Source organism: Labeo rohita, chromosome 7, assembly GCF_022985175.1.
Source record: "Labeo rohita strain BAU-BD-2019 chromosome 7, IGBB_LRoh.1.0, whole genome shotgun sequence".
In the NCBI taxonomy this organism is placed as follows: Eukaryota; Metazoa; Chordata; class Actinopteri; order Cypriniformes; family Cyprinidae; genus Labeo; species Labeo rohita.
In genome coordinates this window covers 12,153,877-12,169,272 of record NC_066875.1, presented here as the reverse complement: position 1 = coordinate 12,169,272, position 15,396 = coordinate 12,153,877, and the positions used below count along the sequence as shown (strand labels likewise).

Below are 15,396 nucleotides of genomic sequence, written 5' to 3'. Positions count from 1 at the left end.
ATGAAACATGATGACAATAAACAATGATTGCGACAATATATGTTTTTATTTGTGTTGTTCAAGCCACCTGTTTTGGTGAAGACAACAAAGCAAATAGACATCTGTAGTTACAACTTCTGCTAATGTACAGCACAGGCTTTGTTTAGTGTCTGGAGAAGGTATAACTGCAGCCTGGAGATCTCCAAATGGGGGCGGAAACTGCAAAAACAGGGTGGGTGCTCCAAAATAAAGCGTGGCTTCCTCCCTTTAACAGGCAGGCACATGACACATATGTGCAATTTTTCCCCCAATCCACATCAGCGCAAACTCCGCCCCACAGCTGATTTTAAAGATTTTATTGGTTGAGTCAATCACAGTGTTGATTTCCTATGCTATGCTACACAAATGCTAACCCCTAAACCTACCCCACACCTTACCCTAACCTTAACCTTAACCAGTGATCCCCGGCGGGATTGGCGCTGAATAGCGTGGTAGACAAACAGTTAATAAGATTATGCGATATGAGACCGTCGGGCGGTTCTGTAACTCCCCAACCGGACCTCACTGAAAAAATTGACCTTTTTAGTTACATCCAGTCACTTCCCAATCCTACCCTGCAAATTTCAAGCCCCGGGATGCCCCCCGTTGCTTACAACAAAGCAATAGAGTATAACGTTTCCCTTGCGCTTCACTGGGACGGCTCGCGGGAGAGCTCATGGGTGATTCCCGTTTATGTCATTAACCCCATTTTGGAGGTTCTGCCCACATTTGGAGTTCCTACCCCATTTTGGAGATCGCCGGTCTGCAGTTATTTATACTTGGGTCCATGCGTCATTCTGAAAGTTCGCAGCCAAACCCATAGATGGCGCTGTCAACTACAGGAACATAGTGTATCAGAAGATGATTTTTGTTTATTTCTGGGTGTATTGTACACATTTGGAGGACCGGGAGCTGTTGTAACAAATAGATTAAAATGTATTGCATTTAGTGGAATTCTCTTTTCAATTTAGGTGTTGTGTCATGTTATATGAATAAAGTTTTTGGATCTCTAGATTAATTTAAGGTTCGAACTTCGAACTATGAAAAAACTCACAGTTTCATTAGAAGCTTTAGGCAATCAGACTTTTAAAAAAAAATTTCCAATCTTTGTTGTTATTTGTTATTGAACTTCAAATTTACCTTTCATTTTATTTCTTTTAAGAACATGTACTGTAATGCAATTATAATAAAGAACTTACATTTCCAAAAATAAATAAATAAATACTAATGATTGTAATATAGCATTATAACATGTATTCAATGTAACTACTTGCAGTACTTTACCTACCTTCTTTTTACTTTACAGTACTAGACAGTATTTTGGGTTAACAAACTGGGTACATAGGTTTGATCTAATAATACAGACCACATTGTTTTCTGCACCTGAAAGCAGCTTAACAGAGAATGCCTTTCATTAACCCTTTGTGGTCTTTGAACCTGAAACATTACTTTTTTGTTCCACACAGGAAATCAAAATGGCCTACAAGCTGGCAAAGCGTTTTTATTCCAATCCACCCCAGTGGGCAAAGTGTCTGTTCAGTCACTGCTACAGTCTGTGGTTCATCTGTCTTCCTGCCGGCATGCGTACAGCCCAATCCAAACCCCGCACCATGCAGCAGGCCTTCAATGTACTACTCAAGATGAGGAGCTCTGAGGTGGAAGTGCTCGATGAGGTGTGTATTTAACATATTTTACAAAAATATTTCTATTTATTTTAAGTTGTCTTTTTTTTAACATACCATAATTGTTATATATTGATTTTGTTATGTATTTATTATTATTCTTTTTATTATTCCTGTTCTTATTATTTATTCAGTTATTATTAACAATAACTTGTCAATAGATTTAGATCTCTTATTCATTGTTAATTCACTTTACTATAACACTATAAAATATAGGCAACTAAAATATTTGTAATTAAGCAAATGTGAAGTATGCATAATTCATGCATACTCCTATATGTAAAGAATAAATCATGTCTGTAGACCATGGTGTGACCCTACAGCACAACCGATGTGTTTAACAGGTGTGTTACCGTGTGGTGATGCAGCTGTGTGGTTTGTGGGGGATGCCTGTCATGGCTGTGCGTGTCTTAATGGAGATGAAAAAAGCTGGTGTTGAACCCAATGCTATTACTTACGGATACTACAACAAGGTGATGAACACTTCCTTACTTGTCAACACAATAGCACTACACAACAGAGCAATGCAGTGCACACCTGTAAAGACCACTGTACCTTTACATTTTGATATTGCAGATACATATTGATATTGCAAAGCAGCATGGTCTTGGCCTGTTTTATGACAACCATGACTTGAGGGTATCAGCACAATTTCACCACAGGCCTACCTAGTGGTCAGGAGTTAAATAAAAAACAAAACCAAAAAAAAAAAGACCCAAAATTGCCCGAAATCACAACACTTTAGATTCAGTGCAACATGTTGAGTTGACGACCATTCTGAGTGTAATTTTGAATGTTGTCTTAAAATGGCATATTTCATAAATATATCTGTGTATCACTGTGGAACTCAGTATGTGTCATGGGCACTATGCCCTTCTGAAGGTACCCAAAATGGCTGGCATGATTTTGGACCATTGAAAAATTGGATTCCATTCAATTCAAATGCTGCACCGAAGTCTCATGATTTTTAGACCAAAATCCACCATTCAGAAGTCACAAGTATGTACCCTCAGTTCAAGGATGTCACAACATACACCAACTTTGGTATGAATACTCTATTAAGTGTTGCAGGAATATGGCCTTATATCTATTATGACATTAGCTTTGTCAAATTAATTCACACATTTTTTGAGAGTTTTTGTAGTATAGCTAATCAGAGCCATAGTCATGCAAAACTAAATAGTTATTAAAATATCAATTATTGATCTGCAGACCACAAACTTCAAAGGTGTATTTAAAAGAAAGCTGTTCTTTGACAGATGGGATTATTCTGCTGTTATTCTGTCTTTATAGCTAGATTGAATTTGTTTATAACTGATGAATTTTGCAACATCTTTTGCAGCTTGAGCTCATTAACAGCACTGCTGTCTTCAGTAGAGCTGCATATTAAGCTTTTTTCATAATGAATGAACTTACTGAAACACTTAATGAATTGAACTGAACCAACACTGTGCTGACTTGAGCTGAATAATGCTGTGTGAGCCTGTTTGAGCAAAATTTGGATTGCCTCATTTTTAAAGTTTGCATCACTGATTCTGTTACTTTCCTGCTTAATGCAGTGAAGCTGCTTTGAAACAATCTGATGTACAAAACACTATAAAAATGAAAAAATGATGACTTGATGTCCAAATTTGGAAGCATTAAAAAGTCAGTGTTACCATTATGAAGTTGTCATGGTTACTCCTGACCTGTAAATGTCTGTGCTTTGTCCAGGCTGTCCTTGAAAGCCCTTGGCCAAGTCGTAACCGTAGCGGACTCTTCATGTGGACCAAAATGCGTAACCTGGTGCGAGGAGTGGTGCAGTTTAAACAGGCATTGCGTGGGACAGCTCTTAAAGGAGGACCTTCTCTGAAAACCACAGGTTTGAGCGCCATCCTTCCTATGCTCATGCCTTTGAACTGTTTTATACATATTGGCCCTTTACTTAGGTATTTAGATATGGTTAGATTTCCATGTAGCAAAAGAGAAAACAAATGACTGTACTGTAAAGCAGCCAAAATGTTGACATTCAGTTGAAAAAGCTGCTATGGAAACACAAATAGTTTGCCAACATTGAACATTCAGGCTAAATTTCACTGAACTGCCCTGCAATTTACATTTAATTGTGCCACAGACCAGTAGGCATTTTGGCAGACCCATGCACCTGTGGTCTGGCAAATGCTGGCTTGGAGCACATTAGAATCTTTAGCAGCCTGTTTAGATTTGCATTTTTTATTTAGCAGATCCTTACAAAATTAAATACAGGTATTATAAATGTAGTAGGTACTGATAAATGTAGTATGTACTGATAAATGTAAATGCTTTTCTTACTTAGATTTTTTTGTCTTGTTTCCAGCTAAATATCTAAAAATTCTTAAATCAAGAAGGATTTTCTAGACAAGCAAAAATTATTGTCTTGTTTTGAGAAAAAAGACATCAAATTTAAGTCAGTTTTTGCTTCCGAACAAGCTAAATAATCTTATTTCAAGCAGAAAACAAGATTATTTTGCTTACCCAATTGGCAGATTATTTTGCTTGTTTCAAGCAAAAACCCACTTAATTTTGACTTGTTTTTTCTGAAAACAAGACAATAATTTTCGCTTGTCTAGAAAATCCTACTTGATTTAAGAATTTTTAGATATTTTGGCTGGAAACAAGACAAAAATCTAAGTAAGAAAAGCATTTTTTGCTGATATTATTTAAATATGTGTGATAGTAAAGATTCAGTAACATAAAAAATGACTGATATTTAGTTTGATCTTCAGTTCCTACCATTATTAAATTAATTTGTGAAATGGTGTATGTTTTCGTATAGAGCTTTCAGCAGGTACAACAGCAGGTGCTGATGGAGACAGACTGAGTCATGGCAGCACAGACAGCTCAAATGAGCCTATTGTAGAGAAGCATATTATCTTCCCCCACAGCCTTATAGTTGAGGATGCTATTGACAGTCACTATAGGACAGGTACTGTAGATGTGATATTACTTATGATTTTACTTACTTTTCTACGTTTTATAATGTTGATTGAATACGTTTTGTATTTATGATTTCTTAAGCAGGTCAGTCTGATCAGGGTTATGGATCTAAGGACGAGCTGCCCCAGGACCTTACTGATGGACCTGTAACCTCTCCACCTCTCTCCACCAACCACACTAGCAGTAGCACAGCAACCAAGATCCAGAATGGTACTGCATTGGGTTGTTGAACTTAATATAGCTTTAAAATGCACAGGAAATGCACTGAAGTTAATACAAATTTGCAATAATTAAAAGAACAGTTGTTTTGGGGGTGATATTTTATTTTTATTGTGGTTTTATGAAAATTAAATCACTGTAACAGAATGAAACAAATTAAAACAGATATGTCAAAATGAATAAATGCAAAATTTAATCTTTAATCACATACATTAATTTTTTTACAACCCTGGATTGTTTATTATATACTGCTATCAGGATCATTTATCTTAGACAGTGTCCTCCTTCTGTCTCTCTAAAGGAGATGATATTGCTAGTTCTGTGGACAGTGTTGTAGCTTTGACGGAGCCCCCCCAGCCCTGCTGAGACAGCACCTTCTGTAGCCAGCATTGTTAAACTGTCTACTGAGATCCCTGTCCACTTTGACAGCACTGCAGACAGGGAAGAAACTGGTCAGTCACTGGCAATTTATTCTGATATGATTAACAAAAATAATAGGTACATATTCTTCTTGCAGCATTTTATTTATGCAGAACAGAAACATGTTAACCTGTAAACTATCTTAAAGCCTTAACAGTTATTTTTGTTGCCTTGCATGCACCGTTTTTCATTCTGGACATGCAAAATCTAGGGTTTTTTTTTTATGTAATGAGTAGTATTGCTTTTGTTCTCTTCCAGCAGGTGTTTGCACAGCCAAACTCTTCATTCCCCGTAAAAAGAGTGAAGATATGGCCTTGCCTGTGGTGGATGATGATTCTGTAACCCCAGTTTCACACGTCTCCCAGGCTGGACAGCAGCAGAGGGTAAAAGCCTTTGTGGAGCGCAGCTGCAGTTTTAGTGCACAGAGCAAAGCTGGCATGCTACAAAAGAAGGGCAGTCTGGAGCTCAGCGCTGATCACATGGGTGCAGATGCAAAAATCCTTGCATCCGTGTTTTCCGGCAGTCTGACACCTCCTCCATTTACAACCATCACTCCCTTTAAAGAGTGTAAGATGGAGGCTACACCGAGCCCTGCCCTCCAGGAGGAACATGAAGATAATAAGCAGAAGGAAAATAAAACATTCAGTTCTGCAGAAGAGAAAGTGGGGGAAAGTAGAGAGCAGAAAGATTCAGTGGACACACCCCAGGGGAGCGATATTGTTGGACGAACCATAAGCAGTGGCTCCTCCACCTCCAAAGCTGTGGAGAGGGAGGATGTTGAGGTGGGGGCGGATCCTCTTTCACTCTTTGCATCGGAAACTGAAGATGCAACTTCCATTCAGAGCCAGGAGTCCACACGGCCCTTTCCACCTGTGGTGTCAAGGAATCTTGCAGATGAGATTGAGATGTACATGAGCCTCCAGAGCCCCCTGAATGGTAAAGCTTCCAGCATGGAGTTTCAACAGGGATCAACCGACGAATCAGTTAACTGTCTAGATTCTCCTGAAATAAAGCAGCCTGTAGAAAGAAGATCGAGCCTTCCGGTCGGCCCAGTCAAAGTTGCTAGCTTAACGGAGACTCCAAAGCATAGCCCCGCTGTCACACGCTCTAAGACGTTTGCCTTCAAGTCCCCCAAAACGCCAGGCTCTGCAGGTCAAAGGTCATCATCGCTGACCGCGCTTGTAAAGTCATCACAGAGCAGTTCACTGGGATCCGTCATCAACTCCATATCAGGCATCAAGATGGACTCTCTGCTTTTAGGACCTAAAGTAGATATGCTTAAGTCAGGCATGAAGCAGGCAGCCAATGTGGCCAGCAAAATGTGGGATGCAGTGGCCTCAGCCTATTCCTACTCAGATGATGAGGTAAGATACTGTAAAAAATAAAGATGTAAAAATAAAGGAAATCCAGAGAGGTTTTCTTGAATATCTTCATGATCAGAGATCATGATGCACACAAACCAACTACACAGAGAATAAAAAAAAATCAGGAGTAATTAGGTCAACAAACCGCTTTAGTAACATTCTTCTGCTTTGCTGTCATTCTTGATTAACAATACATTCCGTGTGCGTTCATTGTAATGAGTGAAAGCCAGGGATAGACGGAAAGTAGCCTAACATATACCAGTACCTACCTACTGTTTGTTAAGGGCAGTAGCTTTTAAAGGGGTCATGAATTTATTTATTTATTTATTTATTTTAATTCTTCCTGAGGCACACTTATACTACAGGATTTTCCGTTAAAAATTTAGAAATAAAAGGCAATTTTATACCCCGATGTTTTTATTTATTTTTAAATCTGCATGCATCCTCTTGCTCCTGGGGGTCCCTAGACCTCAATTTGGCTTAAGGAATTTGAATTAGTTCATCTCATTAATTATAATCAGTATCAAAACTCCATGTGTGTGATTAGTACTGAAGCTAACCTCTTAGGCATTCCAGTATTTCCTCATTGTAAATGTTTGACATATGTTTAGTTTGGACTGCATTTTGGATGTCTGTGATTCAGGAGGATAGCTCACAGCCCCGAGACAGTTTCCCAGCTAGGCTAGAAGAGCAGTTGCTGTCTGCAGAGGGAGCAACAGAGAACACTTTACCCAGAGGCCTGATGCCCAGCCTGGCCTCAAACGGGCTCACACACAGCAACACCAGCCTGGGCAGCAGCAGTGGAAGTAGCGATACCAGTCGTGCACAGCTGTCAACACGTAAGACTCATACATACACATCATGTTGAATGTCCGTTTCCAAACACATTTAGCAGCATGATGCTTCATAAAGAAGATTCATATTATTTCTAATTAGAAGATAATGTGGTGATGTTGCAAGGCTAACAGTTTGTACACTGTGTTCTTTTGTTTGAAAATTTCTTTTTTGGCATTTCTTCTTTACAGCTTTGACTCCAGGTCGCTCAATGAGAGGTGCAGACTCAGAGAGGTCTGAACATAGTTCCTCTCATCATGCCAGCACCTCCAGCATTTACCAGAATTGTGCTTTAGAGGTGAGAAAAGCGGAAGTGAAATACAATATCACTTCAGAATGAAGTAGTATAGTTGAACTTCATGTTTCTTTTGGGCAGGTTCTAATGTCCAGCTGCTCACAGTGTCGGTCTTGTGAAGCTCTGGTGTATGACGAGGAGATCATGGCAGGCTGGACAGCCGATGACTCCAATCTTAACTGCACCTGTCCTTTCTGTCAAATCTCTTTTCTCCCTCTGCTCCATGTTGAGTTTCATGACCTGCGCTCTACACCGGGGTGAGTTACTAAACCGCTCGATGATGAATTATACATTGCAGGTGCATTTTACTTGCTAGTTATACAGTGCATTTTTTGTAATATATATAAAATAAAATGAGTTTTATTTATTTATTTTTTTAGTATTTTTAAATTGTTTTTTAGTATTTTTATAACACACTGTTTTTTAATAACACATTTTTATGACACATAATGCATGCATAAGAAATTAAACTAAACTGTTCACATAAGTCAAACAGGCATCTTGTTCAGTGTTTTGCACCAGAAGTACAACACTTAGACTTAATTTTTGTCTTTGACGGTTTTGCTTAATACCGTATGTTATTTTTATTAATAGAGTAATAATAATAATAATAATAATAATAATAATAATAAACTATTATTGTGTATTTTTTGTTTACAGCTTCTACTTGAAGGCAAGCACATCAGGAGACAGTATCAACAGCTCCAGCACGCAACCAGCCACCTCTGGCTCTTCTGAAGTGAAAGTGGGTTGTTCTAGTGACCCTCCAGACCTCATGAGCTTCCCAGAATCTCCTGAGGACAGCAAGGGTCCTGTTGAGATGCCTGTCACTCAAACTGGAACCCCAAAAATGTATGTAAATATTAAAATATTAAAGGATTGATTTTTGAATTCAGTAGAAGACTGATATTAGAGGTTTTACTGTTTAATGGCAACTAAAAAGTTATGTTGCAGGAATTTGGATTTGATTTTCCAATTAGTAGGTCAAATGGGAAAATATTTGGCTAACTGATGACATTTGTGTCAAAAATCTCAGATCACATTGTGATTTCTGACTTTGCACCATAGCCTTGTACCCAAGCCAGTACATTCAGACCCCCTGGGTCTCATGGAGAAACAAGCCGAGAAGCGCAACACTTTAACTCGGAGCAACAGTGTGGGAGGCCCACTGCAGTGTTTGGACTTGATCCAAAGACCCAATCATGGCATATCCACTACCAGCCTTCCCAACAGCCTACAAGAGGTGGCGGTGAGTGAGAAGCACCCATTTTAACATTCAGTGTGCTTTATGAATTAAACTTATCGCTCACAATTGATTAATTCTGTATTTTGATTTGTCAGGACACTCTGAGTCAAAAGATGCCGAACCCAAAACCAGTTTCTGTGCCATATCTCAGTCCACTGGTCCTTCGCAAAGAGTTGGAATCACTCTTAGAGAATGAGGGGGATCAGGTATTCGAGCCTAACTTTACTGCAACCTTTCAGAAAATATATGTGATGTTACATTTATCAAATATGTCCCTGTTGCCCTGCTCTTTCCCTGTTTTAAATCTGATGCAAAGAGCTTGCACTGTAAACCCTCTATTTGTGTTAAAGGAGAAGTTCACTTCCAGAACAAAAAAGTATATAAATTGTCAATTTGTCAATAGAAAATGACCGATTGTTTTGCTAGGCAAGACCCTTCTTTCTCAGCTGGGATCATTTATAGCCCTTTGAAGCTGCATTTAAACTGCATTTTGGAAGTTCAAACTTGGGGGCACTATAGAGGTCCACTATATGGAAAAAATTCCTGAAATGTTTTCCTCAAGAAACATAATTTCTTATTGACTGAAGAAAGAAAGACATGAACATCTTGGATGACAAGGGGTTGAGTAAATTATCTGTAAATTTTTGTTCTGGAAGTTGACTTCTCCTTTAAGTGTGTATCAGTAAGACAGATAACAAGAAATCAAGTCTTTAAATGTACACAGGGCAACAGCCTGTTGCCTTGTATTGTGTGTTTGGCTTTATGTATGTATGGTCTCTAATTCATCCATATCCATTACCTTTTAGGTAATCTATACTCATAAGTTCCTCAGTCAGCACCCCATCATCTTCTGGAACCTGGTGTGGTATTTTCGCCGTTTAGACCTGCCCAACATTCTTCCTGGACTCATTCTCACCTCTGAACACTGCAATAATGGAGTGCAGGTATTTGATATTTATTCACACTGTTGTGACTACTGACTAGTTTAGAATGAGACTTTTAAATGTATTTTTCCGTCAGCTCTATATGAAAATATACCTCATATTTGTGTGCCTCACATTGCGTGTACTGTTATATCAGCCCAGTAATTGCTAAATGCTGGTTGAACTGAACTGGCATGATATTGCTCTCTTCTCTTGCTCTCCTTTTTCTTGCATAGCTGCCACAGGCATCTCTGTCTCAGGACAGTAAGCAGGTGTATGTGCAGCTGCTGTGGGACAATGTCAACTTACACCAGGAGCCCACTGAGCCCCTCTATCAGCTTTGGAGGACTTTCTGTGAGTTCAGCAGGGGCACTTTGATATTATTTATTTGTTCAGTATTTACATAAACACATTAATGTTCATTGTCAAGGTTTTTAGGAAAATTAAAATGAGCACATCTTTATAAACTTAATAAATAGTATAGAGAAACCTCATGAATGGATTGCCAATAGACTACTTTGTGTATGACACTAAATATGAGTCTCATTGTCGTGCAGTGCAAAAAAAGGGCACTCTAGCCCCCACTGACCACCAGGAGACTCGGACTCTGCTGAACAGCATTGTACGCAGCATTCAGACGAACGATGTTTATGGCCCCATCAACATGCTCCTCAGGGAGATCAAGAAACGCCCAGAAGTTAAACGCCAGAGGTTGGACATGAATGCTACATCTTATATATATATGACTGTAAGAGTAGGCTCGTGTAAAGGATGGGGTTGTTGTTGTTTTTTTTTTGTTTTTTTTAATTAATACATTTATTTATTTATTTATGCATTTATTAATTCAAAGCAAAAAGTGGTAGGTTATTTTTCATTCAGATCCAGAATTAGAGTCCATAGGTTTTATAATTTTAATTAATTAATTAATTTATTTATTTAATTATGTAAATGGTATTATTAACAAGTATCATGTTTGAGGTTTTATTTGTTATATAGCCTAGACTAATCAAACCATTTTTAGAAACAGATGCAGAAACATTTCGTTCTCTTTCTTTCTTTCTTTCTTTTTCTTTCTTTCTTTCTTTCTTTCTTTCTTTCTTTCTTTCTTTCTTTCTTTCTTTCTTTTTTTCTATTTTTTGTCTACAGAACAAAATGAATACCCATTTTAACATGCAATATTACCTTCCTAAACAAAAGAAACCTCAAATCAAGATGTATAATCAAGAAAAAGATGTTTGACTTAATTAGAAAATTAGAAAAATAAGGGTAAATAAATATCATGCTCCAGTAAAATTGCCTTAAAAACGGACACACATTGCAGTCAGCTGTGTTTATTACAATGTTTAATTATTTTTTTTATTAATGTTTTTATTATAAAATGCTGAAAAGATAAATGTATGATAACTGGATTATTTGAAATATGATTATCAACTTTATAGGTTTAACATTTATTTTTTATTTTTTTCCCATTATTGTGAATTATATATCTGTTTCTTCATTTTAGTTCCATCATTTCAGTTAAATCATGAAAAGAGCTCAAACATATTAACGAAAAGGATAAATAAGTTTCAGTTTGTATCTGTGACCAGTATTAAATAATGCATATAAATCCTTGGATGCTACCACTGTGTTGCCACTCCTTTGCTCCCATGTGGAGTAATCCACCTTCTCTTTCGTTTTTATTTTATAGCATGTAATAGGATTCAATGATATGAATAATAATTCACACCTGTTAAATGTGTAATATTGTAAACTACAATAAGCACTGCCATCATTTCATTGTATGAGTAGTCAAAGAGCTGGAATCTTGCGCATTTCTATGATCTTTCAAGTTTGAATTTTTAATTAGTCTGCCAAGACATATTCGTTAACATGCTAAAACAATTTGAAAAATATTGGGTAGGTGAAGTTGTAGCAGTTGCACTCATTTTGTAATATTTGACTCTTCTCTTTATGTCCAGGAGTATCTACAGGGAAATTTTGTTTTTGTCACTTGTTGCCTTAGGAAGGGAGAACATTGATATTGGTAAGTGAATGCTGTTCTCCAATTTTACATCAAAGCGCATTCATTACTGTTGTTACATTAATTCAATAATTAAGTGCCTATAGCTTGGATCTAACAAAACCTGTCAAGAGCATAATTTAAAAGTAAAAAAAAAGCTTACATAACATGAAGTGTATGTTTAGGACGATTAAGATTGTTTGCAGACAAATGATTCTCATTTTTGTAATGCTATATATATATATATATATATATATGTGTGTGTGTGTGTGTGTGTGTGTGTGTGTGTGTGTGTGTATATATATATATGTACAAGTAATTATAACTAAGTAGTGGTGCTAAATTTAATTTGTGATGCTTATAATTAAAAATAAAAACCTTGTCTGGACAGAATGAGTTCCATTACTGAAAAAAAGCTTGATTTCTGCATTAGAGTAATGAGAATTTTGTGGAGGGAATGTGCTTAATTGTCCAAAAAAATAGTCACATTACGAAGACAAGTCATAATATCCTCTGGCAAATTTAATTTACTATTTTTTTCTTTTGATTTTGGGGTGAAGTAGGACCCAAAGATTTCCTTGTGCAGTTGACTTTTTAACTGTCTCTGCTTCATTTTTCCTTCACAGAGGCCTTTAATCGTGAATACCGGCTTGCATACAATGAGCTCAGCACGGAACAGCTGAAGGCCCTATCCTCCATTGACAGACCACCTAGCAACAGCGTGCAGTGGTGCCTCAAGTGCTTCGGAGTCCCTTTCATCTGATCTGACCCAGAGAGATTGTAAAAGTCAGGGAGAGAATTGTACAGTCATTTAATTCATTTGCACAGTCACCTGAAATGGTACTTTTTATCATCCACCAGAATAAAAACAAACTGGCTCCTTTGTTCTGAAATTCCTGAAAGTCTCATGGCACCAACCGTACAGCGGGTAGACACTGTATTTTACTGGCGGTCTTCAGATGTTGAGTACTGGCTCTTGTGTGTGAGCCCTTTTCTAACTGCAGTGGAAGTAAATGAAAGACTTAAAAAAAAATCTATTCACTGTAAGATGTTTCTCTACACTGCCTTCACTCTGGCTTATCTCTTCAGCTGACCTGTGGAAGGATTCTATGGAGTATGGAGAGGTGTCAGTGACAATGGTCTTATTTGATGTGCACTTTTAGAAATGGTTGCTTTATCATTCTCCATTGTTGCAATGTATTTTTATATATATATATTTTTCTATATTGGGATATTTGAACTCTGTTGCTTTTCTCAACGTTTTGTGGAGTCTTAAACACCCTTTAAGGTTAATGTGGGCTTTGAGTGTCACAGTGCAAAGTGAGAGGTTTGTGTGTGCATGAGGGTGTGTATGTGCATGTACATGAGATAGACCATACCTTAAAGTGATATACTGTGAGAGAGGACAATCAGATGAATTCCAGAACATTCCAGAAAACGTCTTAAATGTCTTAAACAGGCTAGAATCAATACGAGTGATTGTATAGTGATAAACTGTTATTTCTTAAAAATGCTTACTCTTCACCTAAATGTAGGATTTTCATGTATTGTGGGAAATTTTGTGACATACATCCAGAATGGAGATGATTTATGAAGTAAAATAACTCCTTATTAATGCATTCATAGACCGTTTTTTTTTTTGTTTTTTTTATTGTAAATACACACGCTTTGGTTAAACAATTTGTAATCTAATGATATGTGTGCAGAAACGATTCTGTAACACAGAATACAAAACGTCCATAGAAACCCAAACAAAAATATATCACAATAGTTTTTAAACTTGCTTTTTAATCTACTAGATGACTGTAGTTATGGCAAACTAGTGTCCGTTCATTTTATTAAAATCTTTGTCCGGTCCCGTTGTACATGCGAATCCAAAGGATGTAAAAACCTTTCAGTTACTGCTGTTAAGGAATGAATCAGTGAAGAAATCAAAATAGTTATTGTGCCTTGTTATCAAGTGAAGGTAGGACTTGTGGATTTGTAAAATATACAATTAATTTACTACTAATAAATTAACATGATAGAGTGAAGTTGGTCTGACTTTATCATTTTCATTTATATTCTTTTTGTTTTTGTTTTTTATGAAATTGTGTATTTTGACAGTCGGTGTAAAAGAAACATCATCCCTTTGTTTCTGGAACAAATCAAGTGCAAATGAAGTATATGTGAAATTGTTGTATTATCAAGGGAATGTTGTTGTATGTGATGCATAACAGGAATCCATTACTGTTTTCTCAAATTTTAAATCCTACAAATTACAAAACAACAGAGCACAAAAATCAATAATAGTTTAACCCATAATGTACTGTTAATCCTTATCTATAGAAGTGTTTTTCTGAGAACAAATAAAGTTTAGCATATCATAATAATGTAGCAGTTAATGTTTTTACTAGGCGTATATGTTGTACAGGCATATAATGCCATTGTTAGTCTTAGATGCTTGCATCACATGCTCACATTAAAGAGGAAAAACTCTGTTGCCTGAGAACTATAATTGTGTGTAAATGTATCATTTTTTTTTTTTTATATATATATATTATTCATCTGAAGTCAACAATGTTTCAGTTGCTTCATGCTGAGAGGATCTGACCCATAAACAGCAGCCTCACTGTGCAATAAGTCTTATGTAAAGGCTAAAGTATGACCTTGACCTTGACTGAAGATTCTCAAGTGAAATGAACATTCACCCAGTCTGTTTTCTAAATACTTTATTTATCCATACATATGTTCAGTTTAAAAAAAGACTTCCAACAGGCTGTTCTCTGGTCACATATGCAGAATTTCTCCAATCATTTAGTCCTGCCCTGTATGCTCACTTTCATCTGCCTCCACTTTTGAATAAAACACTACACCCACAACTCAAAAATCAATCCCCCGAAAAATTGATACTGTTATAATACATAACATCTGTCACTACTTCAGTTTAATTTTATTATACTATTGTAGAATTCCATCTAAACTCAGATATTCACAATAATTGCATTGCGCTCAATATCAAAATGTGTTTTTGTTTTGTTCACACATCACATAAGAAGTGTCAGATGACTCCTTCCTTCTTTAATTACAGGTACCAGCTAAACAGTTTTACCTTAGCATTAAAGAACAAAAAGGATTGTTGAACAAATAAAAGTTATGTAATTTGGAGGGAGTTTGTCAGCTGTCCAATCTATAGGGTTTATGAGCTATTGGTAACTGGAAGAGCCTCTTACTTAAAGAGCCTTTTTTCAACATAAGTGTAACCCCCAAATATACACATATTAAATTTTATGCAGTACCACAATTATCCTATAGGGGATGTATACTGAGTACAGTATGTTGATTGCATCATTACAGATAAATAAGCAAACTGAAAATGCACACATAAGGACAGAGTAAGGTCCCAGAAAACATTCATTGTCAATAAGTTTTTTTAAAATCTAAATGCATATTCACTTA

At 36.7% G+C, this 15,396-nt stretch overlaps 1 protein-coding gene across 1 annotated transcript in view; it reads left to right on the top strand.

The window, feature by feature from the left end:
- Window positions 1-14,455, top strand: part of dennd4c (DENN/MADD domain containing 4C) — an 83,227-nt gene extending 68,772 nt beyond the window's left edge. Inside the window, 19 exon segments of the mRNA XM_051113861.1 lie at window positions 1,485-1,691; window positions 2,045-2,173; window positions 3,414-3,561; window positions 4,495-4,644; window positions 4,737-4,865; window positions 5,176-5,222; window positions 5,224-5,326; window positions 5,553-6,658; window positions 7,302-7,497; window positions 7,684-7,790; window positions 7,869-8,044; window positions 8,448-8,639; window positions 8,856-9,036; window positions 9,129-9,239; window positions 9,840-9,977; window positions 10,193-10,310; window positions 10,514-10,667; window positions 11,918-11,982; window positions 12,585-14,455. Coding sequence (XP_050969818.1) covers window positions 1,485-1,691; window positions 2,045-2,173; window positions 3,414-3,561; window positions 4,495-4,644; window positions 4,737-4,865; window positions 5,176-5,222; window positions 5,224-5,326; window positions 5,553-6,658; window positions 7,302-7,497; window positions 7,684-7,790; window positions 7,869-8,044; window positions 8,448-8,639; window positions 8,856-9,036; window positions 9,129-9,239; window positions 9,840-9,977; window positions 10,193-10,310; window positions 10,514-10,667; window positions 11,918-11,982; window positions 12,585-12,721 — 3,594 coding nt within the window. The 3' untranslated portion in view covers window positions 12,722-14,455.
- The last annotated feature ends 941 nt before the right edge of the window (window positions 14,456-15,396 follow it).